At 43.7% G+C, this 17,175-nt stretch overlaps 3 protein-coding genes across 3 annotated transcripts; 2 read left to right on the forward strand and 1 right to left on the reverse strand.

Annotated features, from left to right (window-relative positions):
- The first annotated feature begins 219 nt into the window (after nucleotides 1-219).
- LOC124408035 lies at nucleotides 220-16,856 on the forward strand. The gene is made up of 22 exons (XM_046884691.1): nucleotides 220-1,010; nucleotides 1,596-2,194; nucleotides 3,103-3,213; nucleotides 3,322-3,413; nucleotides 4,210-4,302; nucleotides 4,377-4,480; nucleotides 11,716-11,780; nucleotides 11,981-12,140; nucleotides 12,238-12,380; nucleotides 12,469-12,673; nucleotides 12,804-12,965; nucleotides 13,037-13,318; nucleotides 13,426-13,677; nucleotides 13,751-13,926; nucleotides 14,003-14,152; nucleotides 14,273-14,570; nucleotides 14,691-14,900; nucleotides 15,099-15,249; nucleotides 15,334-15,556; nucleotides 15,619-15,748; nucleotides 15,820-15,940; nucleotides 16,031-16,856. Exons 2-22 carry the CDS (start codon nucleotides 1,635-1,637, stop codon nucleotides 16,801-16,803), a joined length of 4,461 nt encoding a protein of 1,486 aa, XP_046740647.1. The 5' UTR covers nucleotides 220-1,010; nucleotides 1,596-1,634; the 3' UTR covers nucleotides 16,804-16,856.
- On the reverse strand, nucleotides 3,366-7,986 carry LOC124408046 (electron transfer flavoprotein beta subunit lysine methyltransferase-like). The gene is made up of 3 exons (XM_046884707.1): nucleotides 7,510-7,986; nucleotides 4,783-5,120; nucleotides 3,366-3,449 (listed from the first exon to the last, which is right to left on the reverse strand). Exons 1-3 carry the CDS (start codon nucleotides 7,979-7,981, stop codon nucleotides 3,366-3,368), a joined length of 894 nt encoding a protein of 297 aa, XP_046740663.1. The 5' UTR covers nucleotides 7,982-7,986.
- Nucleotides 9,500-11,042, forward strand: LOC124408044. The gene is made up of 2 exons (XM_046884704.1): nucleotides 9,500-10,120; nucleotides 10,678-11,042. The coding sequence occupies exons 1-2, from the start codon at nucleotides 10,065-10,067 to the stop codon at nucleotides 11,009-11,011; spliced, it is 390 nt and encodes a 129-aa protein (XP_046740660.1). The 5' UTR covers nucleotides 9,500-10,064; the 3' UTR covers nucleotides 11,012-11,042.
- Nucleotides 16,857-17,175: the final 319 nt, after the last annotated feature.

Raw genomic sequence — 17,175 nt, forward strand, 5'->3', positions numbered from 1 at the left:
ATCGCATCCTCAAATTTAATTTTCATCATCTCGTGCTCTTACTATTTTATTGCTCAACAGTGGAAACGACTACGACCACCATATCAAGCGAGAGGTAGACATAATTCCATTCCCAGGAATGTCGTTGAATCATAATAAGAAAACAATCTATCTTACTCAGCGCGTTTTTAGCTCCTCGCTGAATTCCAGGCAGCTGACATATCTTCATTAGACTCGAAAATGGCACGGGGGTGGGTTCGATCGATCTCCCTGAAAATGAGAGAAGGAAAGAATGCTGTTTTTCAGAGATGGGTAACTGCTGCAATCCCCCCTCGTACGATTTCGGGAAAGTTGCCTCCCTTGATCTTCTGTCCTCGTCTTCTTCCCTGGCAAGTGTGCGTACGCTTTCAAGTGCGGGGGTGGTGCGCGCCGTCGTCGCCAAGGGTGCGCGCACCCGAGAGATCATCGGCTGAAAAGTGGTACAGGCCAAGCTAACGCCCACCAGGCACCCAGTTTGATTGCGAGCTCAACCGGAGCGGGGCCGCGTTAACATTGACTACGTGGATTCGTCGAACTCCTTAGGCTATTCTCCAAGGGTCTGGAGTTCGGGAGTTAATTTCATTGCGTGACATGCACGCTAGATAACGCGATAAGATAATTTGATAAATCACCTCAGGACCGGCTTCTGGGGCGAGCGTTTAGCGCCAGACGACAAAACTACAGGGTGGTTTACAGCATCCGTCGCGATGCAACCCTGCAATTAATTACGAATCTATATATATATATATATATATAGATATATATGTATGTTCGTTTACCCGGGTTCACCGTGCATCGGGGAATTATGGTATGGGTGCAGGCCAGTGAAGTGCAAATGCACGAGCAGTGGTATACAGACGAATTATCGTTGATATGTCTGTAATTTACATGACGACCACTTAGGATCTATCAGGAAGATACGCGTCGCTACGTCGCCGTTCATTCATTTTCTGCCGACTGTCGACTCCCTAAGTAACAAACGTTGGCTGAATGTACGTATAAAGAATGAAGAAACTGTTGCGCTGCAACAATTCTTTAATTTTATTTCATCTAATTAATTTAATTTTTACGCTTTACGAGCCAGTTCTTATCGTATTTCTTCTTTTCTTAAAACGTCTGAAGAATTTTTATATTATCGAGAATCAGCGTATTTTTTCTTTCACTGTGATATGCACTGCTGTTCGTGTTTATTTCAGCCATTATCGCACAATATGTTATTCAGATTGCCCAATTATGAGTATACGTTCGTCATTTCAATTTGATAGGACGAAGTTCGTTTAATTATTCATAAAAAAAAAAAGACAAAACAACATTTGTCTTTTTGACGGAGAAATTTTTATGCCAGTGTATTTTGCGAACGGTATAAAGATTTTAGTAAAAATATTTGGACGTGAAATGGACATTGCTACTCGATATACTGAATTAAAAGTCACGAATAAAGCTAGATGTGAATCCTTTTTGACCTGGACCTAACTGTTAGAATGAAAAAGTAAAATACAGTCGGCACAGATAGTATCATACACACCTATATATACCGATTGGAAGCCCAACACTTTGAACTTGCAAATTCTGTCCAGGTTTGGGTGGAGGAAGGCGGGCCAGAAGGTAGAGTTAAAATGTACAATAAGTATGTCTGGCCGTTGGTGTTGGAAGTGTGCCGTCTCTGCCTCCTCGTCAACGTTGTTGAATCGAGGTCCGACTCGTCCTGTGGGGGCCGACTGACAGCCCCCAAGGGGGTGATACTGACGCCAAATTTCCCGGGGCCGTTCGACGTGCCTATAAAGTGTCGATGGGTGATCGACGCGTCGGATTTACTGGCGAAAAACGGCTCGATCACGGTGTATCTGACGCAGTTGTACGTCTACAAGGGTCTCACCTTCACCGAGTACGCCTACTACGAGTCGGAGTCGTCGAATCTTGGCGCTACCAGGATCCAGGAGGTCACCGAAAGTAACGTCTTCGAGTTCCGATGGCTCAAGACGTTCCGGCCCATCCTCGTGATCGACTTCAGCCTTGACAGACTCGAGGGAAACCACGTTCGCGTCCTCAACGGACTTCTGAACGTCTTCGGTTTCAACATCACATACGAGATGTCCGGCAGACCAACAAACCCGAAGTCTTGCTCGGTCAAGGACTGCTCCTACTCCGGGAGCTGCTTCGTCGCAGCGAATTACTCGTAAGCTATTCGCGATGTGAATGAAAAATTGGCGAGGGTTCGCTGTCCTGAAATTGCAACATTCCAGATTGTTGGCAAACGGTTTGGATGGGAAATGTTTATATCGTGCGATTCTCTCGGCTCATCATCATATATACTCACATACATATCATTCCCGAAACGGTTTTAGAATCGTCAGTCTGACCCCGGGGACTCGGGATGCGCGGAATTTCAATCGCTCTTTCTGCCCCCACGTATTCCTGGGGGCCTAGTGCAGCCTGGAAAGAATTGTTCGTTCAAAGATTAAACTCCTCCAAGTTTAACGTCGTGAAAGAAAAGAGAGAACCTCTGAACTGAGGATCGTTTAATTTAAAATCAGCTATAGCTATATAGCTACATGTACACTGTACAGCGACCGTCGAGGCCAGCCTCTCGCTGTATTTGAGTAATATAATCGAAAATTTCGTGGCAGGAACGCGAAGAAGTGCGTCGAATGCGGAGGGTGATCAGGAGGGGAGTCGATGCTGGCTTTAGATTGATTAGCAGCGAGATCCCATCCCTTGCTCGATTCGCGATCCCTCACAGAAACGTGAGCCAGCAGTCTCTCAACCTCCGAGAAGAATGTAACTAAGAGTCACGCACCCTCCACCTTGCTTATCTTATTTTTTTCCCTCATTTTTATCTACTTTTCTTTACTTCCCAGCGAGATTCTCCTGTAGGATACAAATGACGCAAAACATCGTTCGGACGCGTAGGGTCGTTTGTCTATCGATTAAAACTGCTTACAGCAAGAGTAATGGTGTCTACACAATGTATCGAGGGTATTTCGCAAATCGCTTTTCATCGTGCGCGGATATAAATCCAACGCCGTCATTTCAACCAACCACCACCGTTTTCACCATGCCTGCATGTGTTTCTTTTTCTCATAGTACCTTCTCGTGCGAATGTTTCGACGGTTTCACCAGGGCGGATTGCTCCAACGGCCCCCTGTGCCTGGACGATCAGCAGCATCCGGTGTGTCAAAACGGGGCGACCTGCAGGTACAGCAGTAATTAGTGTTCAGCCAAAACCGATAAGGTGGAATGCGATAAAGATCTTCTTTTTTCACCATGGGGAGGTATGATTTCTGTTTTATTCTTTTTCAACAGGCACGTGGGGGCTGAGGCGATACGATGTCACTGCGCGGATGGTTTCACCGGAAACTACTGTGAAGTTCGAGCAGCGCAGAGATCCGCAACGGGTGAGCTAATCCGAAACTAGGGTGATAGAGCCAATGCTGGAATTTTTAAGCGCAGAAAAAATCTCAGTATTTATTAAATAAACAGTTCAATCGATACCATTTTTATTTATCCGATACAATCGCTGTGCATGCATTACATAAATACATATATCGCCCAAGCGAAAGTTGATCCGACCGAGTGCTTTCCGGACACGATTCTGCTACCTCCGGGTTTATAACCGTAATGAAAAATGCGTCGTTAAAACTTTGCCGGATCAACTTAATGCTCTGAGCTTTCCACACGAGTTTTGAGCCGCTTATACATCGTACGATAAACGAACGAACGACCGCGTCTTTTCACTCAAACTTTTCGCCGCGCTTTATCTAAATAATAATGATAATAATGTTTATTCCCAAAAGTACAGAGATCAGTGCGATTAAATTGCACACCTAGGTCCATTCTATAGGAAGTCGAAGACCCGGATATAAGGGGAATTTACACTTAAACTCCTGTTAAAATAAAACTCATGTATAAAAAGATATAAAAAGATGGCATCTATTTAAATTTCTTCTTAATAGTTATTATTCTTAGGTTTTCTCCTTTGTGGCTCATTGGTTAATTCTAATAATTAAATTTTTTTTATCTAAATTCAATAACAGTAATACTACTACTAGATACGATTTTGCCGTTACATTTTCGACTAACAATTTTTTTAATTTCATTTCGGAGTTTTTTTGATTTTAAAATTTTCCTCGAAACTTTCTAATTGCGTTTCGATACGATAAATCACGCGTGTATTCCCTGCAATTTTTCCAGACTGCACTGACCAGCGATGCGTGCTGCAATGTCCATTTAACGGGGCGCAAAACAGAGGCTGTAACTGTCGAAACGGGACGAAAATAACTACCGGTGAGTGAATCTGTTTAGCAATTATTACAATATGTAACTTGAGATGATAATGTTCTGCTCTTTTCTTGATGCAGATCGTTCGAGATTTGAGTGTAGAATCAAACTAACAAACGTGACGTCGGTGAGGATGCTGCTTCTCCCGAATCAGGGCAGCTTGGAGGCGTTGCTGGTGCGACAGGTAGGACTATGGCATTATTTCCATAATAAATTGAGCCCCGGAGTTATTTGCCGCATAGAATTGATGAGATGCAAACGAGATTTCATCAGTCGACAATACTCGATTTGCCGGCATTCCCGCATTCGCGGACGAACGTCAAACACAGCTGTGTACTCTGCTCCCCATTTCGCATAAAATCAAAGGAATTGACGCTGAACTTTATCGACTTTTGATCACAGTAATATAGTTCGAAACGTTTATTATCCACGCCATAAAAACTGGTTTCAAACCTAGTTCGATTTACGATTCGAAAACTGCCACACCGTGGCCGAATCGAAGCCGTAATTTTCTCGACGAACGTTGTCCGGCAGTTCGTAAGTCTCCAGCTTCCGCAATTTTCGGCGGAGTTTATCGGTGAGTCCGTGTCTTCCCGGGTCACCGAGGAAAACCCTCGTCCCCTGACGCAGAGCCTCGTCGAGCCAGGGTTCCAGGACCGTCGCGATCTCTTCGTCGTAGAGCAAATCTCCGACGAAGATGACGTCGAAACGTTCGTCGGCTGGCTGCAGGTCCGCTTTGTACGGCTTTGCGAGTAAATTTTCGCTGGATGTAGATACTTGCACGTCGTTCAAGGCAGCGTTCATGTCGATTGCCACGCAGGCAACTGAAAAAAAAGAATCAAAAATTAACGCAATGTAAAGTAGTTAGGATATAGCGGCACTTTCGTCTTGGTCAATATTCTAGGAACACCGAGACGGGGAGTTCCGTCACCGATCGTGCATAACGGGTCAAGGGCGAGGAGAAAGCTCGTCGAAACCTTCTGCTTTTAGAAGGAGACCAGAAACAAATTGAGGAAAATATATTACGAATAAGGTTTACAAAATAATGCTATTCAAATTCCTGGATGTGTCTATCTTCGTGGTTTTCCCGATTAGTAATAACCTACGATAACATTTACTGCTGATGCGTTTACATGGAAATTTTTAGTGCTTAGTTGTCAATTGCATGCAGATAAACGTTAATTACAATTTATATCTGCATAGACGCGCAGGATAGATTTTTCAAATATAGAGCGAAGGTCATGCGGTAACCGGCGAAATGACTTTGATCGTATATACAGTAACGAGTTTATAAGATATTTTCAATTAGCTAAATAAGTGTGCATATAAGCGTGGCAGTTGAGCCGAGGACAATTGCTCAATGACACGATCTCAGATAAGAGATAAATTGTAATAAAATTTATAGAACTGATACGGAAACTTTTGAGAAAACGGAAATTTCTCTTTGTCATTTTGGTGTATTTTACGTGTCATGGAAACTGGTTGGAACTGTAAATTGGGCTTATCCAAATCCGCTTATCCCGCGTCAAACCTCGAGCACGAATTAGCAAATGTCAATAATTTATACTTATATTGTGAATCTGCGTGAATGATCTGAAAGTAATGAAGTACCATTGAAGAATTGTCCCGCATATGGCACAAAGTATGGCATTCTTTCACCGGGAATTAGATAAGAGTAGTCCATTCTGTTCACGGCTACATAAATGTAGATTAGGGCTATATACGTGGAAAGCCTGTTTAAATACGGCGTTCCGGAATGAAACCTGTTTCCATGTAAGCGATGTACTATAAGTCTATCTGCGTCATCGCTTCTGGCAATACCCGGGACGCGATGTTTGAATGAAACGAACGAACAGGCAGGCAGCAGCTCCTTAGGTAATTCCATGCCATGTATATTGCATGCACTATAGATATATTCGGCGTTAATCGGCACGATCCGATTCTCGGCGGGGGATAACCGTGACGTTTCACAGAACAGATTTCACGCTTTTTTATCTGCCGACAGGTATAATTGGCATAGTATCTTATGATACTAACGCAATACAGTGATCCACGTGTTATAACTGGCACAAGATCGATTAGAGATTATAAAGACATATACAGCAAGTATAACCGTTCGTTTATCAATGAAAGTGCAGATTACGAGTGTTAGACACGTGACTCGATATACTCGCAAGGCCGGATATTTTTAACATTATAAACGGAAACGGGGAAATACCAGCCTCTTACTTTAAGCCAATAACCGCTGCATTGCTGCGCATGATGTATGAAGTATGAGACCTTACTAGACTACTCTCCTGCGTGATAACGATCATTCTATATTCCTGTTGTTGTCTGTTCTTATTATTACTCAATAAAAACACGCGACTGAACCAACCGGTATTCTATTTTTGCTAATCGTTTCGTCCCGTTACGTCTATTATGCAGCTCATGCGTAATCTATAGTCACGCGGAGCGGGATTTTATGAAGATAAAATAAAATACATGCCTACTAATTATCGATTTCTCCTTCATCGATTTGTATCGCGATATTTTTATCCTCTTTTCACGACGTATATCTTATGCGTTAAATATACTGCAAACTGTCCCGCGGTGCAAAAATTAAAAGTACCAAGGTTGCGGTTCAGAAGCTGAACACGTTTTGAAATTTAGAAACAAAACAGAACAATCGTACGCTCGAATGTTCAAATTCTCATATAAGGTATGTTACTTATTAATTTATGAAAACAGTCCATCAACATTGCGGGAAATTTACGGAAGCTAGTTTATACATGCGTATAATAAATACGTATAGTGCATCCCTTGACTCCCTCTGTTCAACGAAAATTCCCTCATTTCCTGCCGTGTCGTGAGTCGTGAAAAGAGATATGTATATTCGTCGAATCGAACGCGTTTCAGACAAATGACCTTATACTCAGAGGCCTCGGCTGTTACACGTTTTCAATATTCCACAAAACGCTCGTGTCACGCGTTCTTGGCTATTCTCAAAACCGAATAGCCACGGTGATGAACGACAAGAGTTCGAGGCTGCTTATAACTGGCTTTAGTTCCGCTTAACGGCCGCACTTTCAAACATCTCGTAAATGTCGTAATCCCGTTACTTTTTCGACTATCGGACTCGGTTCACTTCCATTTTCATTGACCCCGTGAGATTTTTTATTGCATGTCTCGTGGCAACCAAACACAACATCGCGTAATATATAAGAAGCAAACCTGGATCAATGTCATTCGCGATAACGTGACCAGCTCCTCGAAGTTTTGCGGCGATAGCAACCGCCCCGCAACCGGCCCCCAGGTCCAGGACGACAGACTCGTCCTTCAGGAGTTCATCGCCACGGTCTAGGACGAATCTGGCTAACGCTTGTCCACCGGGCCAGAATATGCTCCAGAATGGTTCGGCGAACGTCGCATCTCCGTTGGTTGTTGAAGGCGCTGGGGCGTGGTACAAAGGGCAATTTGGGGTCAAAAGGTGCAGCCTTATCTCCGGAGTGAGATGAGCCCGTGATATTTCCGTGCTTCCGAGGATCGCCTTCTGCAACGTCCCATTGTTGGTATGTTCTGATTTTCGCGCGGTACGCTTGGTTCCAGAAAGCGTCGATTGTTCAGCCGCTGTTGATTTTCCTCGTTCCGCAGTTAGCCGAAAGGAAGCTAATCGTATACGGTTCGCGAGAATCCTCGCCCACATCGCACTGGCACGCGTTGACCTCTCTCAGCTGTAAAAAGAAAAATAAACAGTTAGTATTTTGGACTGCTCGTTTTCCACGTAAGTTATTATACGGGTTACAGATACACATGCTGTTATTTCTGTAATTCTCACAGGCCAGCACATACGCTTCGTAACGCGTAACGTAAAACGTAGCGTTGGAATTACAGAATCATTAGCTATGATTAATTTCGAACTTTTCGGGGTTTTACAAGCGAACGTGGAAAACTATCCGTATCGTTGAATATAATGTGTGTGAATGCGCATTCGTTTTATAGACATAGTCGTTAGGCTTGATAAACGTGCTCGGATATAAACCGCCTGTTTCCTTATAACGTGCTGAATCATCGTGTACTAGGCAAAAATATTTTCTGATCGCGCGACGGGCGATGCAGGCTCGTGGAAAGAGCGATATCATTCGACTGGTCGACGCTTCCCCACAGACGTTTGGGCGTACGCGATAAGGAACTGAGAATAAGGAAAAAAACATAAACAAGAGACGAAAAACAATCGGGAACCCTTTGGCTTCGTTTTAGCAGAATTCTTACCCGGAAAATGATTTCATGCGAAGCATGCGAAGAATTGAAATGCAGGGATTTTCCGACTTTAAGCAATTTTGTGTAAGAATTCTATGAATCGCGCCAAACGCTTGAGTATATACCGATTTCTGGCCCCTGATTGTGTAACTTGTATCACCGTTCTTACAGTGATAAGATTCATTATGACCAGCCGAACACTTTGAAACTTCTACTCTTTCACCTGTGATATAATTATGGAATCAGGCACTCGGCCGGGCCATGGACTTCGTCCCTTCAAACGATTCATCCGTTTAACGTGTAACCACGATTCCCGCTTCTGATGAGTCACTTTTGTGGGGGGAACGATTGGAGCGACAGAGAGAGAGAGAATGGAACGCAATAAGCTGCATAGAAACCGGAGAGATGAAGAGAGAAAGGAGAGAAATGACGTGAAGGAATTCCAGCCGCTTTCTCACTCTCGAAGCGGGTCTAAACCCGACCTTTAAGCGACAGGTAATTACACAGGGTTGTTCCCCAACGCTGACGGTTGCGTCAGACGGTTTTGAATTGCTCGCGGTATTTGTTTCGGACGATAAACGGATCAGCTGTCTGTGCCAGTCGGTTCAAATTTAACAATAAATGATTCTGCCATGGCTTTCATAATACAGCAAATTATCTCTGACGCCGGTAAAGGAGGACTCGACACTCGTGTGCCATCTGTTCAAATGGGAGTTCTTCCGACGGATCGGGACCAAATGCTTTCCCCGAATTTTCAATGTCCGATAAAAATGCATTGAGGAAAATGATTACGGTTACAGGAATTCTGTATGTGTAGCGTTAAAAAAACCAGTCGCAGCCAGCGAGAATTCTGCTCGTTCCTCGTACCCGCTTCTACGCGTGTGTAAGATATCCGTACACGAATCAACACTAAAGCACGATTCCGAGCACAGACAACTTATAGGATTCCGAGGAGCCTCGAGTGCCTGCCAAGCTGGTGTACGAGTCTCGCCTCGTGCATGTACATGGCGCCAAATAGCCACAAACGAAAGTGCGTCGCAATCGTCGGCAACACGGATAACCGAGGAATTTCACTGGAATAACCCTGACCACGTGACTCAGGCGACGGGGAAGGGATTCATCGCCTGCATAAATAGGGGGACGGCATCGTCGAGGCAACACTCATGTAGCATTCATTCAGCCGACTTGTTAAGCGATATAGTTTAAAGCAGCGCTTCTACTGTGCAGTGAGAAATCATTTGAGAGACCTGGAAAAGCGAAAAAAGGATAACGTGTTAAAATCGGCTCGATGATAAGACGTGTGTTGAATTGTTTAATCGAGTGATAATCGATACTGTGTGAATACCGTATATAGTGATTCGGGAAACTACCCGCAACCAAAGGATTACATTGATTGATCGATCAGAACCACCACCGACCTTCGGATCGACCGATTGTTTTCATCCGACGTAAGAATTCCACCGACGGCCAACAAAGTTCAACCGTTCCGCTCGACAATTTATAGAGAAGAACTAAGAACCAGCACCAAAATGACTTACAAGGATGTACTTGCTGTTCCGCCCCCCCAGAACGTCACTTTCGAAAGGTGAGGAAACAAGTTGAAGTTGCATATTGAAGTATATGAAATTGTTCACAAAATAGAGGCAAGCTCCGGTCAAATAATCTGCAAAGTAAAATGGTGATGAAATAATCGTTGAAACGGTGACAGATAAGATAAAAAAACATGGGATAGGGAGGGGTAAATTTGAACAACTGAAAAAATCTCGCTACAACTCGTTCTAACTAGCCAAACCCAATATTCATTTTGTTCAATTTCAACGAAATTCAATATCTATTTGTTTGTGAATGAATTCTGTATAAATATTTCATTCGATGACCTTTCACGTGTTAAAGTCGAGGCTGATATAAAATCATTTGCTCGATGGTAAGAAGACAGGGGGGGGGGGGGGGGCATGCTATTACGAAACTCGATTAGATAATTAACTCATCGGGTGAACTTCAAAAGTATTACTCTGTAAATTTTTTGACCAAATCTAAAGCCATCTTGAACATATTACCCTGAAATTTTTGCAACAGTGAAATATATATGCACTCCTCGCTATTAAGAAATACCCGCTATAACAATATCCGATTAACTTACAGCGGCAAACTGCCATCCAACCTGCAGCAAGAGTTGAGATCTCAGGGGACGGGAATGCAGGTGACATGCGGTATGCTGCCTACTCTGCAAGCCCTGGCCTCTTGGGGTTGTCGAAGCCTGCAAGGGAGCGTGTGCCTTGTTTCATTGTACGAAAAGCCGGACCCCGCATGGCATCTCCAGATGACACTACTCGAAGCCTATTGTCGCGAGCATGAGATCGAGGTCGTCAAAGTTAGAGCCAAGTACTTGAGGGCGGCGTTGGGTCCTCAGCACATGGACATTTCCTGCGTCTTGATAGCGCCGGCGGACCCGTTCGACCTGGAACCACCTGCGTGATTTGGAAAGTCAGATGTGAATTAATTCACAGGAAAAAGAAATTGAAAGAATTTTAAATGAAATTTCGCGGGAACCGCGAGATCGCACTAATGCGCTGAAAGCATCTTGATTTGGAAAACATGTATGACGTGAGGGTGGAAGAAAATAAATCTACGATGTTTAGGACGCTATTATGTCCTGTGAGACATAATATGCTGATTTGTATATTTTTGTATATGCATATATGTATGTGTAAGATGGCAGAAGTCGAAAATGAGAGAGCGAGAGTTAAGAGTGGTTCGCTGTTTATCGACAAGCGAATCGGAAAAAAAGAGAAATAGATTAATAAGATATTGCAAGCCTTTGCCACTGGTGTTTTGGCAGAGTTTATTTTTTCTTTGTTATGTGTGAAGAATAGGGAGAAATATATTTTTGTATGTGTAATTTGAAAAATTAACATATCTATATATATGTATAGGAAGTTAAAAAATATGTAATAAATTATGAAAATAAACGTACACATGTTTGTAGAAGAATATAAATTCGTGATCTTATTTTTACCCTGATACATCATCCCTGTTTTTTTCCAAATTATAGCCACCATCGTTACTTGTTACATTACTTGAAGAAAAAATTTGAAAAATAAAATAAAATGAAAGCGAAATTTTTCCCCGAAGCGGAAACATTTCGTAAGGGAAGTTAAATAGTTGACAATTTTTTTTCAGATTGCCAAATATTTAAGGAACGCTAACATATCGTCCGTCGAGGAGCTCAAAATCTTAAGCATAACGTGAGTAGGTGTATATATGTATATATTACTTACACCAAAAATCCAGATTGAAGATCGAGAGTTGAACGTAAAATTTGGTCTAGTACTCTGTAAGGATGAAAATATTTCCTCTGAATTCATGCACGTTGAATCTTGAAGCCTAATTGAAGTCACATTTCGGTTTTCCTTTTCCATTATCTAAGCTGTGTTTCATCACGCAGGCCGACGTCGGAGGTGGTTTTTCACTTTTTCGGAAACACATACGACGGGGATAAAATACGAGAATCTCTCAATCGACTCGTGCAACGACGTCGTCTGGGAGAAATATCGCTCGAATCTACACATTTCACTTTCCAGCAAAAGCCAGCACTGAAGTTGCAGGTGAGGGTGCTAATCCATCGTATTCACATACGCATTATATGTTGTTCGACGGATGTTGTTGAATAGAACACGTTCTCCAAAACTCCGAGTGTTTCAGAACCTACGTATAAATCAGCTTAACGAGCGAGAAGTACGATTGGGTGACCAGTTTATCGTATCATGCGTTGCCCAGGGCAGCTACAACCTCACATTTACCTGGTACAAAGATGGAATGTTGGTTAATACGAGTAAAGCAACAAGGTGATGATCACAATAAGACGATTTTTCACTGAATAAAGTATATCAGACTCTATCAATAAATAACCGCAATGAAATATGTTTGATTTAGAGAAATTTGGGTGAAGCATCTGCCCAATGATGGGTCGGATCAGTACACCTCTTTGCTCGGAATCGATAGATCAACGCTGCTCGACGCAGGCCAATATACTTGTCAAGTGATTGACTGGGGCATGGAGCAATGCAAGAGCTTGACCATCGACATACGGGACGAGCCAAATGTCAGGGTGGTTCCGATGAGCGCGACCATTGAAAAGGTTGGTGATGGTTGTACTGTAAATTGTGAATCTGTGGTCTCCACTCCGGCAGTATTCCGATGCGGGATTAACCCCGAGTGGTTAATTCACTCTCCATGGGTGCTGCATAATTACAATTTTCACTGCCCAGGGGAACAATATTCAACTGAAATGCTTGACCCCCAACATGCGGAGCATCGGTATAGGGTTCGGCTGGAGCAAAAATCGTGCATTATTGAAGCTCGAGCCCGGAAGTGAAGTGTGGGAGGACCTTTTTCCAGCCGGCAGTATATTGAAGATTACAAACGCACAAGTACGTTGGTACCTGCAACACAAAGTTCGTTTCATTGTGTATTGGACTCATACCCTCACCTTGTATTCCAGAAATCGGCAATATACACGTGCAACGTTGCTCAGAGGTCGATGGCGGTGCGGGTGGAGGTCGTTAATCGAACACGGATACCGATATGCCTAAGAGAAAGAGCATGGGGAGTGAGGTGGCCAGATACTGGGCCAGGATTGGAGGCGCTTCTCGATTGCCCGGAGAATTTTTTTGGTCACCGTGTAGCTAGGCTCTGTTCCATGAAGGATGCGACGACGCCGGAATGGCAGCTGCCCGATTTCTCCACCTGCCTCTACGAGCCCTTATTCGCACCCTACAACAACGTAAGTCGAATTAGTTTGGAGGCATTGATTTCATCTCAAATTTACAATCGTCTCTAGGTAGTCTGTGCATTTGTCATACGTAAAGGGCCCATTTTTTCATTCCAAAGTTTCAAAGTTTAACACTAGGATACCAGAATACGACAGGTGCCGAAACCGTAAAGGCATACTGGAGCCTCCTACGGTCTAGGAAAACTCCTTTGTATCCGGGTGAGGGGGATCGCATAGTTGCACTTTTGTGGGAAATCGAACAATACCTAAACGCTACGAAGGAACTTGCCGACTTGATTCATTCGGCCGAGCCTTTTATGCGGATCGTTAATTTCGTTGTCGAGAATGAACACTCGGTTCTGAATGAACAGGTAAATCGATAACTTTGGCCCAGTCCATGACGTAACATAAGTGCCGAATGCCTGCATCCAATTGTTCTTCCAGCAACTGACACTGATGCAACAATTGACCCGTCGCAATTTGGTATACTGGGCTGAACAGGCACACCCACCTCAAATGCACCTCGCACTCTCAGCTATAGTGGCTGACGTACTTCCGTTGCAAGTAGATAACAGCGACGGTGTGACCCGGACGATGAGAATTCCTGGGCCTGACTATATGTGAGTGATCTAGGTGTAATCACACGTGGTCCTGGAATGAGAATTTTATCATCGACTTCTTCTAACTTCTAATTAGGTATCCTAGCTGGTACAAAGACAACGTTCTTATCCGCGTAAATAGAAATGATTTGACAGGGAAAAGGAAGGACGATACATACAGCGGAATCACTATCGTGTACAAAAACCTGTCGAGCTTATTGCCGAATGTGTACGTCACGGAACTCGAGTGAGTAAACACCGTATGTTGATAACGAATTAATGAAGAATAATGCGTATAATATCGATGAGTGATGGTTTTAACAATACGAATAACCAACCATATTCTACTCTGTGCTTTTTGATTAAGCGATGGTACAGATCTTGAGTATCGAATTAATTCGCGGATCGTAACGGTAGACACAATATTGCCGGAAAAAAAGGTGGCGAAGATTTTTACACAAGGGAAAATATCGGTCGACCTACTGTTACGTCATATCCAAAACCACTCCGGAATATGGAACACATCGTGCGGGGCGGCAGATTTCACAGGCTCGTGGAATCTCAATACCTGCGTTAGCGATACTCTTCCGGACGGCACTGCAACCCGGTGTGTTTGTCCTCACCCGGGAACCTTCGCCGTATTTCTGACAGCACGCGCGGTTCGGGTGAGTGTTTCCAAACTGGATATATTCTTCGAACTTTCAATCGGTGAGCATGCTTTCCTCGGCTGCAGAGCTTCGTCTGAAACAAAAAAGTCTCGGTGTAATCGATGTTCGCCATTTCAGGTGGCCCTAGCAAAACACAAAAAAGCCACTCTGGTGGTGATGGTGGGCTGCGGAAGCTGCCTGTTCCAATGCTTGCTCACGTCTATCATCCTGGGCTCATATTGGTGGAAGAATCGTACCTGGCTAAACTTTCTTAAGGTACAATGTTGCACCGGACTTATTGGAGCGATGGGAATATTCATTTACGCCACTTATCAAACCCTACCCGAGGTACGTATCCTGTCTAAATCAACAATTATTCTTCTCCCGTAAAAATCTCTTCAGTAGTAATATTGCAGGTCAATTTAACGAGTTTTCAAATTTATTGATAGGACTGAATATGGTTTCTCCTGTGAATTTTCTGTTTTACCAATGCAGCAATAAATCATAATATAAATAATGTTTATCTATTTATTTAATTGGTTCCAGAGCGCCTTCTCTCTGGTGGCTATATCTCTTGAGGCATTTCTGCTTGTTGGCATGTCAGCCCCGATATCCCAGGCGATGATAATTTACGCCGAACTAACCCAGGTTCAACAGAGCCAACACCTTCAGCCCACGGTGATCGCGGTAATCACAGGTGAGTTATCTAGGCTTTTGATTTCTTTAATTGAACAATAACTGATACTCACAGCATTCAAACGCGTTCATGTTGAATTCCAAGGAGTTCCAGTCTTGGCCGTTCTGGCGACTGAATTGGCCCACAAAAGCACCGGTTGGCATCACGAATCTTGGTGGCTGATGACTGGAAGCGGAGTCTTCAATATATTCATAACTTGCGCGACGATCATGGTCCTGATATTCATTCTGCTGCACATCGGCATTGTACACAAGGCCCACGCTCTTGTTGCAGAGAATATTCTGAAAAAAGAGACGATAGAGACAAGGTAATATGGATTATATTATGAATTGCGGTGGCTTGACTTAATTTACAATTACTTTTCCACAGAATACGGCTGCTCCGTCGTGCGGCTGTAATATTGTGTGGAATTATATCGATGGAGACCTCGTCAGTTTTATACGTCAACTCATCGTCCACAATCGTTCACTACGTATTCGCTACGTTATGTGCTCTGTTGGTAAGTAAAAAGCAAAAAAGAAAAAAGAGAAGTCGACAATATTGTAAATGGTTAATCCGTTCTTTTTTCAGGGATTTATCGTGATAGTCGGTTACGTGTTGAACAGTGAGATTCCACTGGTAGCTCCGCTATTCCAAAAATTGAAATGGAAGAGCAAGCTGAGCGACGGAGAGATTTCCGACCCGGTGAAAGGTAATAACTGATAATAATTGAAACAGTCGCGGTTTCAATTAGCCGGATCGCATCAGAGTATAAATAAGTGATTTTCTCCACGACCCGCAGTCTGCTCAAGGAGTAACGAGAGTTCGGAAAACGAGATGGGTCAATCGATGCAGCTGAACGAGCCATCGTACCTGGAGGTTCGTGGAGTGGCAGCTGGTAGTATAGACACTCGAGAATACGGTGCTGAGCCAGCGGCGCCGTCTTACAAGAGTTTCGGAATCCCATTGGTTGGTAGATTTCTGCCGGAGATTCGAATCGACGGTACGGACAACGTGAATTTGGAAAACTACAGCACGAGTCCAAGGAAGTATCAGGAAGCGCGGCTCGAGTCTGCGGAAGCTGGAGGAGGCGGAAACGCGACGATGCAGGGTGCGGGGTCAAGTGGTGGCGCGATTTACTCGTTCGATTCGAATTACGAGGCCGTCGAGCATCGAACGCTGAGGGATTTCAACCCGTACATCGTTCAGGCCCCGAGTGTTCCTCCGGTTCCTCTGGTTCCCGGCGTAATGCCAGGAAGCTGTGGCGGTTCGGCGACGGTTCTCTGCAGCGCCGAGGTCGAGTCACGGCTTATGAAAATCGGCACAATGCCGGACGTCACGCTGGCCATAAAGCAGACCGAGATCGAATTGCGGCCGGTTGAAGTAAAGGCGAGGGAAAACGTCAGTCCGATACCGGACATAGCGAATACAAGCGAACGGAAACAGCCCGACGGCGAAGAGAATGCACCGAAAATTATCGTCACCGATTGCGAAAGCAGCGCAAGCGGGATGCTCGATCGAATTTCTCACGATCTTGACTATCTGTTGAATCGTAAACACGGCAACGAGTCGTAATGACTGAAAAAATTGTACGCAGGAATGACTGTGTTTCTGTTCGTCTTGCATTAAGTTAATTCGAAAATACTAATTTGTATGCACACGGTATGTATGCGCATGCATACACTTATTGGTATTCATATATACAATAGATGTGATCCGTCCTTCTTCTAGCTTCATTTCATCGCATCTTTTCGTTTTACACATCGATTCGTTATAGTTAACGTGATATATAAGCGATATGCACCGTCAATAAAATTGTTGTATAATAAAGAATGGCTCACGCGTGTGTTTATTTCTGCCAATGCGAATTGTACGAATTTTAGAATGATTGTTCAGAGATATGATTATACTATATGTATAACTTGATAGGGTATTATACGTCATAAA

Source organism: Diprion similis, chromosome 7 (genome assembly GCF_021155765.1).
Source record: "Diprion similis isolate iyDipSimi1 chromosome 7, iyDipSimi1.1, whole genome shotgun sequence".
NCBI lineage: Eukaryota > Metazoa > Arthropoda > Insecta > Hymenoptera > Diprionidae > Diprion > Diprion similis.

What these genes read in the sequence shown, in the direction of transcription:
- LOC124408046 (XM_046884707.1), bottom strand. Translation starts at nt 7,981, where the DNA reads ATGTGGGCGAGGATTCTCGCGAACCGTATACGATTAGCTTCCTTTCGG. An exon ending in CGCGAATGACATTGATCCAG is followed by an intron (nt 5,121 to 7,509) that starts GTTTGCTTCTTA and finishes CTTTTTTTTCAG; the next exon opens with TTGCCTGCGTGGCAATCGAC. An exon ending in ACGGCTTCGATTCGGCCACG is followed by an intron (nt 3,450 to 4,782) that starts GTGTGGCAGTTT and finishes TAAAAATTCCAG; the next exon opens with CATTGGCTCTATCACCCTAG.
- LOC124408044 (XM_046884704.1), top strand. Translation starts at nt 10,065, where the DNA reads ATGACTTACAAGGATGTACTTGCTGTTCCGCCCCCCCAGAACGTCACT. An exon ending in CAGAACGTCACTTTCGAAAG is followed by an intron (nt 10,121 to 10,677) that starts GTGAGGAAACAA and finishes ATTAACTTACAG; the next exon opens with CGGCAAACTGCCATCCAACC.
- LOC124408035 (XM_046884691.1), top strand. Translation starts at nt 1,635, where the DNA reads ATGTACAATAAGTATGTCTGGCCGTTGGTGTTGGAAGTGTGCCGTCTC. An exon ending in CAAAACGGGGCGACCTGCAG is followed by an intron (nt 3,214 to 3,321) that starts GTACAGCAGTAA and finishes CTTTTTCAACAG; the next exon opens with GCACGTGGGGGCTGAGGCGA. An exon ending in GTGTACGTCACGGAACTCGA is followed by an intron (nt 14,153 to 14,272) that starts GTGAGTAAACAC and finishes TTTTTGATTAAG; the next exon opens with CGATGGTACAGATCTTGAGT.